This window comes from Perissodus microlepis, chromosome 7, assembly GCF_051167445.1.
Source record: "Perissodus microlepis isolate ML-2025 ecotype Zambia chromosome 7, ASM5116744v1, whole genome shotgun sequence".
NCBI lineage: Eukaryota > Metazoa > Chordata > Actinopteri > Cichliformes > Cichlidae > Perissodus > Perissodus microlepis.
The window spans coordinates 17,140,479-17,163,462 of record NC_140467.1 but is presented as its reverse complement, the minus strand read 5'-3'; the positions used below and the strand labels follow the sequence as shown (position 1 = coordinate 17,163,462).

General features: G+C 39.1%; 1 protein-coding gene and 1 long non-coding RNA gene across 3 annotated transcripts in view; one reads left to right on the top strand and one right to left on the bottom strand.

Annotated features, from left to right (window-relative positions):
* The window catches only part of LOC146382896 (A disintegrin and metalloproteinase with thrombospondin motifs 20), a 76,808-nt gene extending 54,363 nt beyond the window's left edge, over positions 1–22,445 (top strand). Inside the window, exons 28-39 of the mRNA XM_084933897.1 lie at positions 150–326; positions 10,649–10,816; positions 14,587–14,760; positions 15,598–15,768; positions 16,331–16,531; positions 16,703–16,832; positions 17,464–17,558; positions 17,664–17,758; positions 17,861–17,994; positions 19,234–19,325; positions 19,442–19,546; positions 19,815–22,445. Coding sequence (XP_084790023.1) covers positions 150–326; positions 10,649–10,816; positions 14,587–14,760; positions 15,598–15,768; positions 16,331–16,531; positions 16,703–16,832; positions 17,464–17,558; positions 17,664–17,758; positions 17,861–17,994; positions 19,234–19,325; positions 19,442–19,546; positions 19,815–19,904 — 1,632 coding nt within the window. The 3' untranslated portion in view covers positions 19,905–22,445. The remainder of the gene's footprint in view (positions 1–149; positions 327–10,648; positions 10,817–14,586; positions 14,761–15,597; positions 15,769–16,330; positions 16,532–16,702; positions 16,833–17,463; positions 17,559–17,663; positions 17,759–17,860; positions 17,995–19,233; positions 19,326–19,441; positions 19,547–19,814) is intronic.
* Positions 2,755–9,378, bottom strand: LOC146382897 (uncharacterized). 2 transcript variants are annotated; one of them, XR_014800697.1, is made up of 5 exons: positions 8,940–9,378; positions 8,023–8,076; positions 7,006–7,061; positions 6,613–6,690; positions 2,755–5,980 (listed from the first exon to the last, which is right to left on the bottom strand). It is a non-coding gene; the product is annotated as an uncharacterized LOC146382897 (long non-coding RNA). The 2 variants fall into 2 exon arrangements; XR_014800696.1 differs by having other exon boundaries at positions 2,755–6,690; positions 8,940–9,370.
* Positions 22,446–22,984: the final 539 nt, after the last annotated feature.

Genomic DNA, 22,984 nt, shown 5'->3' with positions numbered 1-22,984 from the left:
CCATTTATGCAATCCCCATTTTTGTTTGTGTATTTTTTATCACACAAACAGGGACTTGGTCTAAAAATCTGGTAGTCATGTCTCTGTAAGTCAAAGCAAACTTATCTGGAATCCGAAAAACAGAACATTTTGTTTGCTGTTCCCCTCAGTGTACCCAAACTTGTGGTGGAGGAAGGAGAACTCGCCTGGTGGTATGTCAAAGGCCCAATGGACAGAGGCTCAATGACTACAACTGTGACATCCTAGAAAAGCCACCTGACATGGAGCAGTGCAACTTGCAGTCCTGCCCAGGCTCTGCCTCCTGGCACCGTGACCCATGGAAGCCGGTATGATAGTACTAACTAATTTACCTTCAGTGCTTATTCTTCCTCAAGAGAGGTGTGTGCTGCATTTACTTCAGATCTGCGTTCTCAGTGTGTTTTCAGCCTGAAACTATCAAAGGTTCTGAAGCAAGAGCTGGGTTATCTCGCACCACTGTTGCCTACCCAGCTCGAGCCCACCCAGATGGGCCCTGCAGTGGCATGGGGCTGATTACAATTTAAAAAAAAGAGGAAAAACATACCCAAAACAATGCTGCTCCACTTAGGGAATCATTAAAAACACATGGATCCCATTTATGAGCCAAGGCTCCAAATTAAAACATATAAATCAGGACAGTGCTGTCTAACAATGCCATATATTTCTAACTCCAGAAAATATTTATTTTATACATGAGGCGTGAAGTAAATGATTTATGTTGTTATTGCTGTCTTCACCCTGTGCCCAAAGTACACAAGTGTATATTTGTGTATAAGAGTTAATATTATGACCTTTATTGAACAGCAACGACAACGACTATCAGTGCATTTTGTATATGTATTTTTGTACAGTATGATGATATTTTGCAAGTAGCTGGTTATATTTAATATTTCGCTGGTGCTCTTGGTCAAACCTCTCTTGTCTCTCAATGAATAATGACATTTTGTACAGAGGAAAATATTTTCCATCATTTGTTTTGACTTACATTTTAATGCATCTCTGTTGGGTTAAACTGAAAATATATGCAGTAATGTTTAAGGGAAAAAAGAGAATTTCACAAAAGACGTAAAAAGTCGTTTTGAAATTATATTTAAAACCTAAAAATAAAATGCAAAGTTTTTCAACAAGAGGCATTATAGTAAAGGTTGTTTAATATATGATGTAATGTATGTCACACGGGAGAATTCCATACTTTCCAACAGCTTTCAAAGACGTGTCCCAGTTCTCACTATGTATACTTCATCTTCCAGTTAGAAAGGGATACGTCATCATAATAAGGTGCTAATAACTTAATTTTAAATATTGATGACTTATCGGTATTGTGAAGATTGAATTTTTATCATATTTCCAGGCTCAGAAATAATTTATTTATTCTGTTTCTGGTTGATAGCATCAGTTCAGCTTAGTCAGTGTGCAGTAAATCAAAACCATTGAGAAGTTCATTATTATTGTTGATCAAAGAAAGCACGCAGATACCTCCTTTGTGTAAAATTACAGTCGATTGTTGTTGTTTCTCTTTCATCCTTTGGCCAGTTTTATTTCTGAAGGATTTCGTTCAAATGAATCATATTTATTTGTTTACAGTGTATTATTAATTGTTGCAGCTTTAATATTTTGTTGCAGTTTAGACTTGTGTAATGCTTCACTTGAATTATTTGACATTTTTCACACGTCCGCCAAATAATTCTGCATTTGGAGGGTTATTAATGTCTTTTTTTTTTACGTACAAAAAAAGTAAGCAAAGTATGCAAAGACCAAATTCTGCTTTGGTCTTTGCATTCACTCTGCTACACTGAGAGGCAACATGTTCAAAGAGCCACATCATTTCCAAATTCGGCTGTCAGGTGAAAAGTATGTTCTATATTAGCATGAAGACTAAATATTATTTCAGAAATATGTTTGCTGCTCTTATTGTTCTAATCTTTAAAGAGCAACTAAACACCCGAACCTTGAAGCCATTTTTTCTTTAACATTTCATCTTTCGTTAGTAATGTTGAAGTGAAGGCGTGTTTGTGTCATTACAGGTGCAACTAGGCACACATTCAACCTTAATATGGATGAAAGACTTGAAATGTTTAACTCAGTAAAAGACAGCTCTTCAGTCAAGTATTAGTAACGTAAACTGTGAACACTTTGTAACTTATCCAGGTAAACACAGTGCATTTGCCATATACAGTCTGAGTATGTGTTGGACTTACACACCGTGCAGGGATTGAATCTATACTGCTTAATTACCAGTTATACACTGTGACATGTGTAAATCCTCCGAGTTACATTTGGATTAAGCCAAAAAATTATCATGACAAATATTTCAGGTGAAGTGTTGCAGCTTGGTCTCTGTTTATGTCGGTATCCTTCCCAGTGGAGGAGGATCGCAGTCTGCCTCTTTTTGTGGGTTTGTTTTTTTTTTGCTTCTCTCCCTGCGTATTTGTGTGACGACTTTCCACTACAACCGAGACTCCTCACCCATGGCAGTTTCACTCCCAGTCGTTTTATTAAACTCTGTGGTGCAAAGTTGCACAAACCCAAAGGGCCAATTCTGCTTTATTTTGCATATTTTGGTACGTTGTTGTTCTTGTTGCTATTTATTTCATTCACATGCGAAATATATAAATATGTTAAATTAGCTGTTTCCAACTGTAAAGAACATTAAAGAAACATAACTGTGAAATTTGTCTTGTTTCTCACTGTAATGTTTTATTGACAAACAAACAACAACAAAAAATAACACTGGACTTTAGTGAATGTCATAAAGCCAAAATGTTGCACGAGGAACAGCAAGACAGAAAAAAACACGTTGCTTTGCAAGGGGTAAGGTAAATAGCAACTGACTTTAAAAAGAGTTTGTTTTCATGTGCACTGACTTTTTATATACAGTACATTTATATGCTCTACATACTGTGTACATGCAATACACATACAGTTTATGTACAAAGTTAACATACAGCACCCCATAGAAAAGATGTGATCTGTGGGCCATTAGGGGTATTTTGGTATGTGACCCTCAATTTGACTTTACTGTTTTGTTTTTCAGTAATACTTTAAATAATTTAATCTTTGGGGGGAAAACTTAAACTCTGATTCTATAGTATCTATAGTGTTTCACATACCTTGGCACATTACAGTGTAATAACACTCCAGGCCCTTTCCCTTTTATGTGTTTTAACATTTTCTTCTCAAATCTCTTTGGAGAAAAACATGCAGAGTCCAAATTAAACCTTAGCGCTGGGTGGCACATCTGTTTACCATTGTATTAATAGTGCTCTCTGTAATGCATTTGGCTGGAGACAGTGTAATGTTTTCTTTTTTTAAACCGCAACAATAATTGGTATTAATTTTTTCTGGCAAGTCTTGTTTAGTTTTTGGAGAAAGGAGTAGAAATTCTGAAAAAAACAAAAACAAACACTGTTTGCAAAATGCAGGCAATTATAATCTTTGAAGTGTTGTCAAACTCTATATTTAAATTAGTATTTCAACAAAGGCTTCAAATAACCCACAATATGCTATTGACCTACAAAGCACCAATGTACACAACACAATAATCATTGAGTCTTTTTCTATTCAAAATTACAATTATCTATTCATCTTCTGTAATGCATAAACTGTTATATAATTTAGGAATTCACAATGATTTGAGAGACTCAAAACGTACTTATTGTTCATACAAACAAACCTTTTTTGTTCAGGTGAAATAGGAGATGGCCAGATAGAGATCAAGCAGCATGGTGGGGAGGTGGGGGGCAGGCAGTTGTTTTAATTAACATTTCCAATATTGCTCATGGCTTTGGATTTATCTTACCTTATGTAAAAGCATCTTACCTTTGTAGTATATACCAAATCTTTTTTTTTAATCATTTTAAACCATCAGTTTTATACATATCAGTTTGGAGCAGTAGTGTATATGTTAGTTGGTGTATGTTACATCATAAATCAAATATATTCAAACGTATCCCACCTTTTTTTTTTGTCAAAACATTTCATAACTGACTGTATTATTAAAGTCCTTGTAATCTTGCGGAGACAGCCTTAAATGCCATCCATTTTAATCAAGCCCTCTCAATATATTTAAACCAGACAACAATCCTGGAAATAAACCTGAGTACATACTACCATCTTGGAAATATTCATAAATGAGCTCTGCCTTGCTCGCTCTCTGCCTCTCGATTTATAAAATGTTTACACCCTTAAACTGACTTTTCAAAACTCACCTTTTCAGATTGAGACTTAATCTTAGACACTAATCTTGCTTGTTGTGCCCTTGATTTCATTTTTGTTTTCCTTTTTGGCACCTTCTACATATTAAAAAACATATCTTGATAAATTAAACTGTTTACTTGCTTCTTCACTGACTGACTGACTGACTTAGGTGTCTTTCCATCAATCTGTTGTAAGTAACCAGAAAGGTCTGACTGATCAGTTACTGTCAAAGTCATATTCATTTTCCCAATACACGCCATCAGAGAGTATTTTAAAAAGAGAAAAAGACACAAAACAATTACCACATTTATTGCACAGGTTCTGGATTATAGGCACACAGTTCAACATAAACTTTTAGGAACATAAATATCATTAGCTAATGGTAATTACCTTAAAAGCAATCTTGATGTCAGCTGGGTGTAAGGACCAGTGATACGGCTGTGTTGCACCACTTATGTGATTTATGCCTGTTTGTTGTTAACAAAAACATACCACTTCCCCTCGAGTGTGGGTTTCCCATGGAGGGGGGATCACAGTAAAGCGTCTGCACGCTAATCATGCTGCTTCAAATGAAATCCACATGTAGAGCTTTGACATACTTGACTCCAGTTTGAGGGCAACAGGGGGGAAATATCAAACCTGTCACTTTGGGGGCAGTTGTTTGTGACATCATCAGCCTTGTGATTCCTTATGCTGCTCGTGTGCTAGTTGAGTTTAGGTTATTAGAGCAGCGGCTTCCTGGTGCTTCTCACTAGAACAATCATTGCTGTGTGCGCTAAATTGGTAAAAGACTTTAACATAAAGGATCAATCACTGGGGCTTACATATTTTGGCAAACCGCTAAGATTTAGGTGGCACTGATGCTGTGAGATGATATCAGAAGATATCTTTGCAGGTTGCTGCACAAGTATCGTCATGATCTAGTTTAGTTTAATGAGTAGTTAGGAGAAGTCTATTAATGCCGTTCCTGCTCCTGCTGAAGCACAGTGAGTGTGTGAAAGCTACTGAAAGAAAATAAAGTGCCCATTTAGTGAGCGTAGCTGTTGTGGGTGATCCAGCTTGGAAGCTGATGCAGTGAGATGAACAGAGAGGAGACAGGGATTGAAGGTCTCTGGAAGCATTTAATTTGGTCTTCTCCAGGCTGGCTGAATGGCAGAGAACATGATCGTGTTTTCACACAGGTACAAAACATCTGCTTTTTCTCATTCCTTTAAGTGAAGCACTGTGAAGTGTTTTTAAACCCACAGGAGTTACTTCATAGACTCCACTTACATGAAAAGTCCTCTCACATGAGGCTACCACCACAGACTTAATGGGGCCTGTTCATGTTTGGGCATGTCGATGCTATCAAGTGATGAAGTGAAATGGAGCTGTTTCCCCTCTTGTGGCTGCGATAATGATTGATACTGTGTTCTAGCTCAGTTTCAGTAACAGAGCGAATAGCGCTTTGTTTCAACTTTTAGCTAAAATAAAAATCTAAATATGTTTTTGATCAGACTGTAAGTGCTGTATCACCACCTGGTAGTTCTGTTTCTTTTTTAAGTTATAAAGGATGTTAATTCCACCTCACCACATGACCCCTGCATGATGCATTTGGATTGACGGAGGAACTCTGAGACCTGACTATTATCTGTTCTCCTTTATTGTTGTTATTTACTTTTTGTCTTGATTCCTATTGTATTTTTTCTCTGGTGGAAAAATTTTCCTTTGCTAAGAATTGATACCATCCTTGGACTTGGCTAAAATGAGGTACAGTGTTGGAGAGCTACACAACAAAAAGAAAATGATGGTGAAAGAGAGAAAAACAATTTATAAGGTAAACAAGGCAATCTCCACACAAAGGCTAAAAACATAACTGAATACCACTTTGAAAATATGCATTAAGTGTAAGATTCCTTTGCATCAGTTCCTTGTATATTTCTTTTTCCTAGAAAAAATTGAAAGGTTCAGATCTTTCTCTTCTCTGAGCTTTTCCATACGTTGCTGTTTGTAAAAAGAAAAGCAGCTGCGTAACATTTAGCAGGAAGAGGAAGTTTGACTTGGCTGCCCCGTGTCACAGGTCACTACTTTATGACTTGTAACTGATCTGCTGTTTGTGTTTTTCCAAGTTGTGCCATCAAGAATTTGCTTTATTCTTATGTTTATATGACTACTCTTCATTTTTGGCTGTGTTCATTATAGCGCTCATTGCAGGATGTTTAACAAGCTCATTGAGAAATGTCTCGGTGGAATCTTTAGAGTTGGAAAAATTGACTGGATAGTCCATTTTTTTCCTTATGTCACTTGTTATATTCTATCTGAGTGGTGTTGACTTGAAAAGCAAACTGTGTTGCAGAGAGTTGTACATGCTGCTCAACCTGCTGTTTATTTAACACTTTATGGCAAGTTCATACTTACACATTTAGGTCAGAATGTGCTTAGTTTTAGCCATTTGGAAGTTCAATGTGGATCTTGCGTCAAAACGTCTGTGAAAAACTGGATAGACAGAAATTATTTCCACATTATAAAGTCAACTGCATCCATGAATGAATAATATGACAAAATCAACTTCCATCATTTCAAATTCATCACTTGTTAGGTCAATATATTGAACTGCATCCTCATCTTCATATACTGTATGTGCATTGTCATTGTTCTTATTTCAAAGCATCTTATAAACTTGGTTGGAGTTGGATATTCAGTATAAATCAATGAAACTAGGATGAAGAAGTCTGATTGGGTGTTTTAGCCTGTTGGATAGAAAAGATCTATGACTCTTGACATTCTTTTGCCCCATGACGCCACTCTTACCAGCTGTTCCCATGTTGATAACATGTGTTGTTTTGGCTTCTGTCTCTGAAACCTCCCTGCAAAACAAGACCATGAACAGAAAAGCCTGAATGTTCTGTGACACCACGTCTTCCTCTTCTCCTTATCTGAACTTGATGTGTTCCGCTGCATGCCAAGAACATAGTTACTCAAGACATGTCGCTATGTCAACTATGTCAGCGTTTGGTTAGTTCCCACCTATTAAACTCCTACCAGATTAAGACTCTGCTGGGTTAGCATGGTTAATCAGGACAAGTCAACTTTGCTCAACTGAGTGATATTTTATCACTCAGCCTTAACAACATGTGCTTGAGAGTATGATTCCACACTCTGTTCTTCCTCCAGGTCAGCACTGAGCTCCTTTGAAGACTGTATGCGACTACAGTTTGCCATATGCTTGGTATTACCATCCCCTTGCATTGCGAGCATGCTGCAATGTGATTGGAATGCAACCATGGTCCTCACATTTTAAGATGTGTACTCAGTTAGAACCACTTACTGTAATCAATATACAACACCATAATTGTCCCTGTTCCTCTATTAGGATTTATATCTACAAAGCTATTTTAAACGCGAAAGATATACTTTTTTGTCCTATGATCCAGTTTGTTTTAATTAAAAAAAAGCTACTATGATGATATTACACTAAGAAAAAAGCTGAAATTCTGGGATAAACCAGCATGCAGATGGATTTAGAAGGAGGTACATAATATTTTTCAGTTCCAACATAAAACAAACCTGAATTCTGCTTTTATCGCCAAACAAAACCTCTTCATCTCATAATTATAGTTCAAGCAGCAGTAAATGTTTGCTGCTTAAGGCCATGATGACAAACTAGTCTGTCTGAGCGAGGTGGTTACTTGGTTTTGTGGAATTTTCTTTCCTCTCTGCAAGGTACTGCAAGGTCATATCCATTTATTAGCAGTGTAACACATTTTTAAACTACAGTCAAGGTTCCCTGGGGCGTTTTAACAATTTCCATGTGTTCTGTTGGCTTACCTGTTTAGATTAAAGCAGTGGGTTGGGTCATCTCGAGGTTCCTGCCTGCCAGTCCTAGACAAAGGCATTGATGCACAAAAAGGTATCTGATATCAGTTTGATTATCCAGTTGGAGCATCCATATGAGATCATAGTGTTCACTTAATCAAAATCAGAGGTCTGTATTTCGTAGTTTTGTAGAATGCAAAAAAGGAGAAAAATGGCATGAATTAGCTGGGTTTGGTTTAGCACTCAATTATGCGATTTGTGGTAGAACTGTGAATCTTGATCAACTCAAAAAGGCTGCTTTAGAGCCACTAAGCAAAATAATGAAAAGCTGCCTCTTTGTTACATGTGGCTGTAAATATTAATTATGTCTTCCTCTGGAGAAGTTTTGTTCTGCATGGGGGAAAAAAAGAAAACTTGTTTAACAAAAGCTGTTTTATTTGGCTGATTTCCAACTGCCAAATCTAAAGCTGTTGAGTCGTTCCATTTTAGAGTAATCCACATCGTGCCTAAATGAACCTAACTGGATTACAATGGGCTTAGCCCGCCAAATCATCTGAAATTAATTGCTGGGACAACGTGGGAGGGCAAATCTGTCTCAAGAGGGTTTAATTTCCGTCCCGTGTGACCTGTTGATTTATACGTTTTTCCCAAGGAACTGTGAACCTGTATTCAAAACACTGCTACACCTTAGCACACCTGAATACTACTAGAAGTCCAGCACAACTAATAAAACATACTGTACATACGTGGAAGTTCATATGAAGCAATTTTTCATTACTAAAATGCACTAAAAATTAACATAAGTATGTGTGTTGATGAATTTTCCACCAAGAAAATAAAAAAAACAGACATATTTTAAGTTTGACACTGTACAAATGCAGGACATAAAAGACAAGCAGCAGGCTGAATGATGGGGAAAATGGTCTTACCTGAGTGGGTACTGGTGAGTGAAGCAACCCAGCTGTAGATCGCTGAATCAGAGGTCCCTGAGTCCTTGCCCTCCTCTTGCTCTCAGAGGTGAAACTGTCTTCTGGTCCCACGCGCTGTGCCAGCTCTCTGTGCTCTGTGTTATCGGCCATGATTAAGTAATGGCTGACAGATGAGGCTGGCAGGGTTGCGGGAGGAGCGCGATGCCATATAATGTCTTTTCTCCCACTGTTAAAACGCAGATACAGTTCAGCTGGGGGAGCGTAGCTCGTATGGCTGTGATTTCCTTTTTTTCCCTACCCCTTTTTTTTTGCCTTTCTCTTTCTTCCTGCTTCTTTTACAAGAATGAGGAGGGGCCAGCCCCCCTCCTCATCCCCCCCTCCTACTTGTTTGCCTCTCTCTGCTCTTGTCTGAGGTAAAGGAGATTTCTGTTTTGCTTTTTGAGTGAGCGTGCAGCAGGTATGTGAATCTGCCGTGTTTGGGGACTAGTCACTCAGGCTCTGGCCCTCGGCTTTGATGTCGTCTGTCAGCTGAGCGGGCCCTGTGTTTAAAATGCCTTGATAATTACAATGTGTATGATGCGTGTGTGTGCAGTGTCAACCGCTACCCGCACCATACTTACCAAGAAAAGGCAGGATGAGGTGGCTTTGTTGAAAGGCTTTGAATGGAGCATATGATTATTAGATTGTTTAAACAGGAAACCATTCCTCTACCTCCCAGAATGTGAAGAAAAACACAAACTCCACATCTGCAAAGCCCATAGGCCACCACCTCTGAGTTATGCAATAATCTGAGATCATAATTAGAGGACAGTAGAATATAATGTTCATTATCTGGACTGGAAAAAATGCTAAGGAAAAATCTCATCTGGTGTATTTGATTCTAGCATCTCATTTATTCAGAGTGGCCTTGTATACAGGCACTCACTCAGCAAGCAGAAATAGGCACCCTAATTGCTGTCTGTAACATCTCAGGCAAAGGCCATTTCAGATCTTTTTATTGGTGTGTCTGGTTTTTATTCTTCATGCCTTTTTTTTTGTCTCCTCTTGCCTCATTGTCTAGATTTCCTGAAGTGTATCTAAGTTCCTTATTGGTGCCAGATGAATGTCTTGCGTGTGCATCTACGGTGTGCTCTGCATTGCATCCCTTGTCCCTCCTTCCCGTGCCTCTGCTGCTCTAAAAGCAATCCCTGTGTTTACAGGTTCAATTGTTTCACTGTATTCCATCAGCATGGCTGTTTAACATAAAGGTTTTTCGTCGCCATTTTGGGTTGTTTATTTAAATTTGTTTTGGAGTGTGTGTTCAGTCGGCCTTTAGGTGTTGGGTCAAAGGGGTGTTCTTCTGTTGAGGCCTTAAGTTCTGCATTAAATGCGATTGTTTATGCATATTGATCTGAGGCCATGTTCACATTTTGATGGGTTAATTCATCCACGATAAAGGGGGGCCTATGAATGAGATTTCTGGTTAACAGAATGTGGTTGCCTTAAAAAAATCAATCTCTTCTGGTTTTCACTGTGGTAACTTGTGCTTAACAACTTTTTTTTTTCAGTTGACTTACTTTTCGAACAACTTCTGTACAGAAATGTTTACATGGTGCAATCATAAGCATGAGCTCTAATCGAGCTATGAGTTGGACTTTACTGTGTTTCACTAAACTTTGTGTTGTTCTCTATCCAACACCCATCCCCCTTCCCTGCAATTTCCTCCCCAGTGTTCAGTAAGCTGTGGCAGAGGGACCAAACAGCGGGATGTAGTCTGTGTATATCAGAACCAAACCAAAATAGAAGAGAAGCACTGCAGTCATCTGCCCCGGCCTCGGACACAGAAGGCCTGTCGGGCTCGAGTATGCCCCAGTTGGAAAGCTAACAGATGGAGGGAGGTATGTTTGTTCTTCTTGCTATCTTCTGGGGATTAGATAATAACCAAAAGTCTCAGAGAGGCCATGCTGTGAGTAACTGCAGCTGAGGCACAAACACAAACTCTTTCTAGAGATTGCAGATGTAGGACATGTACACACAGAGCACCTGTCCAATCACCGCTCAGTTTGCTCTTTTTGAAGATTTATGTGTCATTCCCAAAAGTGTAAACTAAACTCTAAAGGCCAAGACTGTTTATGTACAGTACTGTGCAAAATTCTAACAAACTTCAGAGTCAATAATTGTGTGATGACCACCTTCATTCCTCAACACAGCCTGAGCTCTCTTAGGCAGCTTTCTTGTAATTTGTTTAAGAAGTCTTCAGGAATAGTTCTCAGGCTTCTTTAATGACATTCAAAGCTCTTTTTTGGATGTTGGCTGGATTTGGTTCCATTTTCTGTCAAGATTATCCCACACTGCTTGAATAATGTTGAGGTCCAGAATGTGGGGAGGCTAATCTATAACCGATAGCGTTCCAAGAGTGCTTGTACTGCACTGGCAATGTGACTGGGATCATTGTGATACTGAGAAATGAAGCCAGTGCAGTACTACTGGATGCTTTGCACATGGCGTTGTTTTTATTTATGCCTGATATGTCATCTTTTGCCCTCCACTTGTCAACTTTCCTCAGCTTTCTTTAAGACACATTGGACAGCATACCAAGATATGTCAAAGTTTGAGTTAATAGCTCTAAAGATGCAATTTCAAATTGGTTCTTAGTTTAAGTTTCTGATATGTGTAGACACAAAAGTGGTTCATCCCTTGAGTTAGGTGCCTTTTTATTCTTGATCTTTTCATAGGTCAGTGTTAAATGGTTCAATAAACAAAAAAAGAAATACTCTATAAATGGTCAGGTACAAGGACTGGACTAAAGTGCAAAAAGTGGTTAATGTCAATAGAACAACTTTGAACGACATTCAGAGAGCCTGAAGAACTCTTGCTCAAGACCACTTTAAAAATGACAAGAAAGTCTGGCTTCTTGGAAGCAAAATGTAAAGAAATGAGGACTGACACGAGACTTTTGTGCACTACTATAGCACACTTAGTGTAACATTTGTGTTTGTGGTTTCAAATATTCAGGGAATATTTTAAAATCCTATCTTAGAGTACAGTTCTTCTATGAAAGCTTTTTGTCAGACCACACACTGACCATGTGAATGTGAATCTGTCAAAATGAAAAGTGATAAACATGGCAGCTGATGCAGCCAAGTTTGTGGTGCATGCACATGCAAACAGAGTGGGAAGGGGATAAATATCTGAATTACAGGAGGTTTCTGTACTAATTGGTGACTTGGACACTGAATACTTTCATAGCAGTTCATGAAAAGCCTCTCATGCCTGCTTGGAAAGTATAAAATGTAAATGTAAAATCCCCAAAGGTCCTGCAAGGCTTACATTTGCTCCCCCTTCACAAGACTCCTGCCACTCCCCACTCTTTGAGCCTTTCCTCCTCCCCTCTCACTTTTTCTCTCACTGGTGTCTGGAAGCAATCATCTTCCTCCACATACCACCAGCAACCATGAAATCCTCAACTAGAGCATAAAGACATGTTTTATATCTTAATGTCCGTGCATGTGACAACTTTGAAACCTCAGCACCCAGTGCCTGAGTTATTCCGAAGCTACCCAGCACTCTCAGTCACCTCTGACTGCGAATGTAATAGACAATATATTAGAGGAGCTGGGGGGAGGAGGGGGTGCTTCCCATTGGGAATTGGTTTGGTTTTCAAGGACAAAATTCTCTCCACTTGCTATTCGAAATACCATGTTACACATGTTTATTGTAAAGTGAAGTTGAAAGGACGATTCAGTGTCTTATTTATTTGGTTATCTTATTTTGAGTTTGGATTTTAGTTGCATGTTTCTCACAAATTATTGAATTATTTTGTTTTAATAAAATGAAGGGGAATGATTTTGTTTATATGGTAAAATCTATGTTTGCTTTAAAAGATGATAAAGAACAAGTTTTGTTTAATTCCACTATACGAAGCTTGAAAGTACAGGAAAAAATGCCCTTTTAAATGAAATGAGCTGACCCTTTAAACTGCTTACTAAACACTGTGATTAAAGAGCGCACACTTTTTAAAGCTGGGTTATGCTGTATCACTTAACAGCAACTAGAATCACTTGAACAGCAGGTTCTATTTTCATGCTTGATGCAAGTTTTTTTGTTGTTGTTTTTGCTTTTTAAAGGCATATTTTGATCTGAAGGTCAGATTTCCTGCAGTGCTTTTTGTTCTTTCTCCAAACTCAAAGAGTTGAACCTTCACATCTAAGGATAAACTCTGCAACGATAACAGAAGTTGCAGCAACTTCTGGATCGTACACTGATTTTTATGAATGTGTAATGTGTGGCGGGCAAGCTGAGAAATCAGCGTGGTCAGCTGAAATCTTACAGAGCACTACCTTAGTATGCAGGCATGCTTCTCAAAGAACATCAAAGAGATGTCTGAGATAGATCTTTGTGTGATCCCAGATATACAGCTCACAGAATAGGAACAAACCCATTTCTGGATTCATGAAGTGCATTGAACCGGAGCATCAAAGCAGCATATCTTAACTCGGCAGACCAAACAAACGTTATAAAAATATCGCCTATGAAACTTAGGAGAGGAAAACCAACAGAATTATAAGATGGATTTTGCTGTCTCACTTAAATTACTCTGTTAACACATATTTTCTTAGCATATTTGTTAGAATGGTAGTATGCAATACATAAGCATCTCAGAAAATAAGGGCAAATTCAATAAACCATTATCTTGTAACTGCCCCTTGTAGTGGCTGCTGCTGAGCAGACATTATATAGTCTTAGTTTAAATTGGTGAGTCTGTGATTTAGAGATTTATGAAGCATCATAAGCACATGGTCCTAAAATGCAACTCAGCTGTCAGTTCTTACTGACGCCCGCTACTCGTAAATAGTGACTTGTTCTAAACCGTACTCATGCACAATTTTAAGTCTAAATTCCAGGGCAACATACCTCCAATGACAAAGTCAAGGTTAATAACAAAATGTGTTGTACAGCATTTTTCTCATGTCAAGGAAATTGGATTTAATGTGTAAAATCTGTGTGTCTGTGTAGGTCCTCAGTCATCCAGGTCATGGTAGTCTTAAGAGTTTGAAAAACCAAGAAAAGGAGCACACATATGTAAAGAAATCTCTTAGAACATACAGTTGACCCAACTGGACTTTCATCAAATCAGAGAAATCTTTGAAATCTTTACCCTCCACTCACATCTTGCCTCAGATGACCTCAACAGATCGCGTGAGGGTGGGGCAAGGTCACACAGTGGATTCACCCGTAACCCCCTGTGATGGTAATGACCCCTTTTATCAGACTTTGGCTCATCTGATAATACACAGGATCAATAGTGGGTCAGCGACCCTCAGCACCACCTCCGAAGTGGTCAGCTCCCACTAGAGGTTAAATGCTTGGAACTCTCCCCCATTTGTTTTAAGAACCAAAGAAGCCTCATGGATGAGAGGCGAAACATCTTTACGGACTTAAAGAAGTTCAGTCGCCTTCTTTTTTAAGCTTTTAAGACTGTGTCATCAGCTTAGTGCCCCTTTAAGGTCAGCTCTACAACAGAAATGAGTTTAAAAAGCCACAAAAACGAATACTTTGTATTTATAGCCTTATTGCTGCTGGAGAAAAATAAGCTTCCTTTAGAGTCATTTCCCACTTCTTGCCATGTTTTCGAAATGAGATGTGTGTTTTGTGTGTGTTTTACTAGTGTTCTGTCACCTGTGGGGTCGGAGTTCAGAACCGCGATGTCTACTGCAGGCTAAAAGGTACGGGACGAGTCCTCGAGGACCTGTGTGACGCTCGCGTGCATCCTCCTACTGCGCGGCCGTGCCAAACTGCAGAGTGCAGACACTACACTTGGGTTGCTGATGAATGGAAAGAAGTAAGTAACTTGTTTATTCTCTTTCTTCCTATCTGTGACGACGTATTTCCTTTGCTCACTCTCCAAGTGTGAAACAGATGTTCAGATGTTTAAGCATCTTATTAAAGCTTTTATTGGCTGCAATCTCCACTTTGTCGCTAACTCTCTCTCTCTGCACCATTAGATGGGCGTCCTGCATACACCCTTTATCTGTCGTGAGGGCTTTAGTGTTAACCATCGCAACTAAATATGATACAAATCAATGATATCCAAACTTGAGAGTACTGATGGCCATCGCCCCTTCTGTGCTACTGAACGGCACTGCTCTGTGTCACGCTAGCAGACTGTTTTCTTCTTGGCTCATCTTTCTTTAATGCGATGTGCTTTGTCCTCAAAGCGAGGCATTAAAAAAAGGGACATCCTGTAGGGACATAGCACTGCTTGAATCTTTGCAGTGTTTAGATCTCTGTCTGTGCTGCCGCAGAAACTTTGAACGTTCTTTCTCTCACAGTTTGCCCCTGAAATCCTCTCTGTTCTTATGAAATATGAAGAAAGTGAAAAGAAAAACATGAATTTTCAAATCCTGATTCATTTTATGACTTTTAAGCCATTACTGAAGGGAAATCAGTTTTAACTTTTATCTTTAACACTGACATTGTCAAGAGCACATGTTTGGCATTGTGTTACTGTTCCAGTTGTTACACAACACTCACTTTCCTCCATTTGTGTAAAGTTTTAATAGGTGTGCATTTATTGTGCTAAAGGGATGTCCAGGAGTCTTAGAAGTTGATTTAGTTGCTGAAACCACAATCCATCTCACAACCCTGTGTGTGATTTATTTATTTATTTTTTTATCAGTGTAATGCAACATGCGGAGAAGGCGTGAGAAGCAGGAAAGTGGTGTGCATGGATCCAGGAATGACACCTGCTCAGGGTGATTACTGTGATCCATTAGCCCGACCTCCATTGCTCCAGCCCTGCAAAGAAGCTCCTTGTCACTACATGTGGATAACAGGAGACTGGTCAATGGTAAGAACATAAAAAAAATATAAGTAATAAGTTTCAGTATTGGTATCAAATAATTCCTAATTTCTCTAAAATGGAAAGAAATAATTTAGTGCTTAAGACTGAAGGAACTTTGTTTCATCTTTTTCTTTTTTCAAACAACTGTCTGAACCCAAAAGGTATTAACTTAAAAATGAGATAAAAAGGAGAAACTGTGTCTATTTAGAGCTGTCTTCTTGTTTCTCACATACAAATATTCTAATAGTCATAGGGAGATCTGCTGTGTATGTACTAAAACAGCTGACAAGATGCTGATGAAAATGTGGTATTTATTTCAAATTGTTCATTAAATAAAACACGAAAACGTTTGACATCTTCTGCTAATTTAATTTTCATCGTAATCAACTAATTGCTTCAAAACATCTGCATTTCAGTAGAATCAGGCTCATTAAAATGGAGAAGGCTTTAAAATGAGCAAGGTCATCAATTCTCATCAGCAGTACCAATGAGGCCCCGTTCTACTGCACAAAAGCTTCTTCTAAAGCCAAAGCTTTTAACCCACTGTGTGTATTTTCGTGTGGCTTAGTGCTCTGCCAGCTGCGGTGTTGGCTACCAGCAGCGTATTGTCTCCTGCTCCCTGATGCCCACCTCTCCCGCTCAGGGTGTGTACACTCAGTCCTCCTTTGCCAGCATGAATTGTCCTGAGCCTCGCCCTCCTGGCAGCCGGCCGTGCCTCCTCACGGAATGCCTTCACATGTCCTACTGGAAAGTTGGCCCGTGGAGCAAGGTGAGTCAGAAAAGGCTTCTTAGACAGCAAGAAATCCTCCTCAGCTAATCACAGTTTTAACAATACATTTTGATGACTTGTGGATTTTAATAAATCTCATTTGTGGATTTGGACTGGAGCCTTTTTCACTTTTAGAGGGAATGAGTTTGTGTATGTGCGTGTTTTTACCAGTGCTCGCAGACCTGTGGAGCAGGAGTGATGGAGCGCAGAGTGGAGTGCGTGACCTCAAAAGGCCAAACGTCCAAACTCTGTCGTCTGTCAGAGAGACCTGAGTCTCAGGCTGCGTGTCAGGAAAGAGAATGTGAGTGGTAAAATGGAATGTAATGGTCACTGTCTGTGCTTTATGTGGAAACAACCGTATCTGATTCTAAAAACTCTGTGTTTTGCTTTGTTTTTGCACAATAAACTACTTAAAGCCTCTTGGAGTGATCACTTAGTGGAACAATAAACAGACAGTCAGCAGTTTTCTGCAAATTGTGCAGTCTGTCAGAATGCCTCAAGGGCTTCAGCTGAGCCAGGCATTATTGTGGATTTGGAAAGTGCTGCAAAACAGCAAGCCAAAGTTCGCAGGGTTAATCGTTCCTGACTTAGATTCTGCCAAGTCAGGCACTGATGAAATTGAAAGGATATACTGGACAGTCAGTTCTCTGGTCAAGTATTAATCTTGACTAGCTAATTAGCTCAATATGAGCTCTGCAACACAAACAAGACAATTACAACACCTCAAGCTTGGGAAGAATAGATCCAAGTCACAATCCGCTTTAGGGAGAAGTGCTTAGTTTTTTTAGCTTTCAAAATTTTTATGCTATTTGCTGACAAAAGATTTATGTACTAACTTTTAAAATGAGATGGCTAAATACTCCAGCTTTTAAAAGCTGTCGACAGCTCCCACTGTTGCACTGAAAGCTCTTCTTCCTCACTCCCTCTCCCAGGCCAGTTGTTCAGTACGTGCCGAGAGGTCCAGATGAGACAGGGCGTGAGGATAGATGGCGAATACTATCTCAAAGTCAAATCCCGGATCCTACAGGTTTGTATGTTTTGCCAGAATTACTCCGGCACACGTCATGATTCAAGTAGCAGCAGCAGCAAACTCGTGGGATCTCATCCTTTACCTTAACATGTTTGCTCTTAGATTTACTGTGCTGAGATGCAGACTGATTTCCCCAAGGAGTATGTGACATTGCGCAGCGGTCAGACCGATAACTACTCCGAGGTGTATGGCCACAGGTGCGTATGATGTGGAGATGACTCGCTGTATGGTTATGCAATGTGTGAAATATGGTTATTGTGCTGTTTGCACTCAGTTCCCATATTTCTTTAAACGCACAGGTTGCTGAACCCATTTCAATGCCCGTATAACGGCAGCCGAAAACAGGACTGTGAGTGTAGGAACGACTACTCAGCAGCGGGATACACACTCTTCCACAAAGTTCGTCTGGACCTAAACTCCCTGAGGATAACGAGTGAGTAATTACTTCATGATTGCCTTACGCCGTACACTGTATCGAGACCACACATGGGTGTTTTTTTAACCCTCACACGCCTCGCTCCAAAGCGCTAATGCCACATCCAGAACCCAGTCCAAATGAAAGTAAGCCGCTCTCTCCTCCCAAATCAAAATAATGAGATTTCAGCACTGTGTGTTCGTGTCCCTGGAGATGACTTGAAACTGTGCCCGTCAGCACTCATCCATCCTTTTGCATCAGAAATAAAACATGTCCTCACGCTTGCATGCAAGCAATCATACAATTACAATGTGCACACATGCACATCTTCAGGCCATATTCCTCTGCTCATTATTCCACTCAGCTCCACCTGCCCTATTTTGTCCAAGTATGCTTTTGATTACATAAAACAATGTAGATTACTGTGCTGTTTTTTTTGTTTTTCTTTTGTCTTTGCATGTGTTAGTGCGTGTTTTATTATATTCTCAGGGCCCAAAAGCTGAGACGCAATTATACTTGTGGCTTCAGGCAGATTTGTTGGAACCAAATTGCAGGACTGTGCAAGTTTGAGAGGCTTTTTGATTGCTAAACCTTAGGTACTAGGTTAAGTTTAGAATTAGATTATGGTGAGAATAAAGGTAATGGGTAGGATTAGATGTTCCGCTTTTAATTAGCTTTAGGAATATCTAAGGAAAGGCGTTATGGCCATAAAAATAGGTAAACACAAGATGTGTCTGCATGAGTTTGCATGCTTGAGAATCTGGATTAGTACCTACGCTATCATCCTTCATCTCATCTGGGTCCTTAAAGCACATGTTCCCACACCCAGTCTGCGCAGCACTCATTTAGTTTTCAGGTGGCTTAAAGAGAGCCGAGGAGAAATAATGAGTTAAAGATGAGGGGCAGAATATGAAGAGGTGCTAATGTGGTGTGCCTTTTGCAATATTGTAAACGTTACTTGCATGCAGTCAAACAGTATTTGAATTTCAGTAAACGATTAGAAAATGTAACATAAAGATTTCTTATAGGTAAATATGTTTTAAAAAGTAAGATTTTGCTAATTTTGCTTTAGATTTAAGCAAATTCACTATAGGAGAAAAAATGTTGAAAAATATCTTCTTCCAGAAAGTAAAATCTTAGTTGTTGATACTCTACAGCCATGTGGTTACCATCCTTTGCACAGATGTTTTCAGTCAATTTTTTTCTGCTTGTGGTCACTGTGACTCTAAATCAGTGTCTTTGGTATCTGTTTACCAGTCACAGACCTCCGGTTTTCCCAGACACCTCTTGGTCAACCAGTGCCCTTTGCTACAGCGGGGGATTGTTATAGTGCAGCCAAATGTCCACAGGTTTGTGAAAAAAAAAGAAAGACAGTTTTGCTTTTTTTGGTTGTGTGTTTTATATTCTTTTACCTTACCTGTTAGAGAACTTCTATGAAATAAATCGGTCTCTTTTTTGTTTTCAGGGCCAGTTCAGCATCAATCTAATTGGCACTGGCTTCAAAGTGGCTCAAGCCACCAAGTGGACATCTCAGGGCAACTATGTTTCAGTCAAAGTCCACAGATCGGAGGTAAAAACAAAACGTTCCAAGTGAACTCCTATAATGCTTGCCTTTAGTGTGGGTCATGCTGGGCAGATTTCAAGTAATGGATCACTGTTTTCATTTTGCTGGGGTGGACTGAGCCTCATGCTGGATCACTCCAGTTGTGGTGTGAGACTGTAGTGCTGAAATGTCATCAATGTGATTCACTGAGCAGGAATCCCTTCATGACATTTATGAAGATTTCATTCTCTGCCCTTTGCCCACTTTTTCCTCTCTCATTTGTCTCTGTCTGTAGGATGGGACAAGAATCTACGGCCGCTGTGGTGGTTTCTGTGGGAAGTGCATTCCCCAGGCTCACAACGGCCTACTTCTTCAAGTCCACTGAGAGCTGTGCAGAGACCAAACCACCTAAATCTGTCTGGAATAAGATACTGGCAATAAGAGAGATTTGATCCTGCAGTCATCTGTGAGTGTCAGAGGGGGACCATTTAACAATTATTATCCCACAGTAATATCCTCAATTCCCAAACGGCAGCTAGAACAGACAGGACGCTATATATAGTGCAGTGCTACAGGGCCACCATCAGGTACTTCACCCAAACTACTAACACTTAAGAGGAGTCAGCAGTTGTGCAGACGTTGTCATGCACTCATGTGCTTTGGAGACTAAATTATTTTGCATGACGCAAATTGATTTTTTTTGTATCATAACACGGGATACAGGACTGAAAACACTGGGAAAACAAATACAAAGACAGGAGGAAAAGAAATATCCTCCCGGCTGATAAGGAACTTTTTCCAAACTTAGAAAGACACAAAACACTTGGGCTCTGATCCAACTGATATGGTGGTCAGCAAGATAGTATACAAGGAGACATGCTGTCCTTGTAATCCTACTGTGGTTCAAAAAAAAGGTCTATACGCAGACTATGGAAGAGTATATAAGGGATAGTTGTGTTATTTTTCTACATTGTGACAGATTAAGAAAAATGATGGCTACAGAAACTAGCTGCTTTGGTATATATATATGAGGGCATTACAAATCTTGTTCTCAGCAACAGATGAGCAGGAATGATTCCCATATGGAAAAGAAATGGAACAAAAGTAGTTCAGGTTCCTGTTTAAACTTATGTCTCATCCTGGGATTTACTCAGGAGGTGACCCCTTTTCCCATTTGCGTTTTCACTTGCAACACAATAATGAGAATAACGTATGAATCAAATAACCATTATTTTTTAACCTGAAAAATGTGAAAGGGGCCACTTGCATGAGTAATGACATAGTTTGAGACGTACAAACACTTACGGTCGGTGGAATGAGAAATTCTTATGCTTTTTTTGTTTTTGTGGCTCAAGACTCTGAAATGTATCAGCATGCAACTAAGTACTGATGTCCTTCCAGACCTGTCTCATGTCAGAGGTCAAACGTTAGGAGAACATCAGGAGCCTTTAGAATAACTACAGATAACGTTTTGTTTTAGTTGTCGTGTACTTTGTGAGTCTGTCTGCTGTCATCTGTTGTCAGGTATTTTTAACAAAACTACTGAAACCCACATAGACAGTCCACCGACTGACACTGAGGCACGACTGTCAGAGTAAACACTAGTGCTGTGAGGAAATAGCTGAACTATTTCCATATTTCCTGGTGTTAAAGTACAATTTTTTCTGTTTTGTGCGTGTGCGTGCATGTGTGTTTCATAGTTAGATTGTTATTGGTGTTTCTCTTTGTCACACGAGTTCTCATCTGTTACACCTTGACACAGTATCAGGTGTGTGTATGCGTGCGCGTCTCACCTCACACCCTCCGTTGGGCCTACTGTAGGTGCCTGCAAAACCCTACCTCTCATAGACATCCATACTCGGTTGAGATATGTGTTGTAATATATTTATGTTTGAACATATTTATTCTGCATTGACTTGTAGATATGTTCTGTATGACGGTACAATGACTACTACCAACAGAGAAGCCATTGTCTGATATGTTTTGTCCGTTGTCTGCTAAAATAGGTATTAGCCTACTATTTGTAGCATATAACCACTAATCTTGAATGAGGATCTTTTAAAAGGTGCTTTTGAACTGGAATTACCTCTAATGTTGAGAAGGAAAATACTGGCTTTGGGAATAACACTCGATAGGGCAGAGATTCAACTCTTTCTAGCAGACTCCCTAGGATCTCCTTATAGCCTGTTGTGGTCCTTTTATGAACAGAGCTAATGTTTTAGATGCAAGATTGCCCGATAAAACAGACCAGCGACTGTGCGAAGGACTCTCCCATTGAGCAATACTTACTGTAACGCATCATATCTGGCTTTTACCATGACCGCAATTACAACTATCAACCAACTGAACACGCGGATTTGCTAATGGTAAGCTTTAACCAAAGTTAGGCAGTAGATGCAGACTGTTTTCCCTCTCAGACAATGCCGCTTCTTTTGATTTAAAGAATGGCTGAAAATAATAAAAGTCAGTGAGCAGCTAGAAAACCTTTGGCTGTCATTCATTTTATGATGGTCAATTGTGCTATGAGGTCTGTATCAGAAATTTAAAGAATACTTGATGCACTGTGTGCTGTCAGTTTTGTAGAAATGTAATCCTGTTTTTGTTTTTTTGTAACAACCATTAAGATTTGTAACTTATGATATATGTGTATTTGTAATATTCATACTTGAATTGCAAACTGTGTGCTAAAATATTGAATGGGCATTGGTACTGAGTAGAGAAACGGTGTGCTTGTTTGCCATGCTTTATCCAAAGATGTTTAAAAGAATCCTATGTACCTACAGTATGTATGCAGCCTGTATAAAAGAAACAAATGATTTTGGTGCTATACTAATTGTACTATTACTTGTATGTCTTGCTACTACACTAATGTTAAAGAATATGTAAGAATAAAACTTGCTTTCCAACAGACTCGTTGATGAACAAAGTGATGGTGTGGTTCTTTATATTTGCAATTTTCAGTTTTGATACTTTGCTATTTTGTTGCTGTTTTTAGAAAGTTGGATACCAACTCCCTTTACGTTAAGACACGTGACGTTAAACTGCTAGGAGGGTCGGATCTGGGTCTCTCACACCAAGGCTCAATGCAGTTTAAAAATATTGATTTTAAAAAGTATAAAATCCCAAATCACAATCTATAAATATCTATACTGTAACACTATTACTAGTTAAAACTAAAATACTAAATATTAGTTTTGTATTTTGTTTATCTATTTCTTTGGGACTTTTTATCCATGAATTTCTAATCATGCAAGTTGCAAAACAATTTTTAAGCAAACTAAGTTGACAAAATCATTTCAATTGGTTTTCATTTTTGCAAAGTCTGCTTTTTATTTTTATTTTAGTGAACTAAAACAATATGCAACATAATTTATATAAATAATCCTTCAAACAGATCAAGTCATTGCCCTGTTTTCTAATATAATCATGTGCACATAGATTTAAACTCAAAATCTAAGGTCAAAC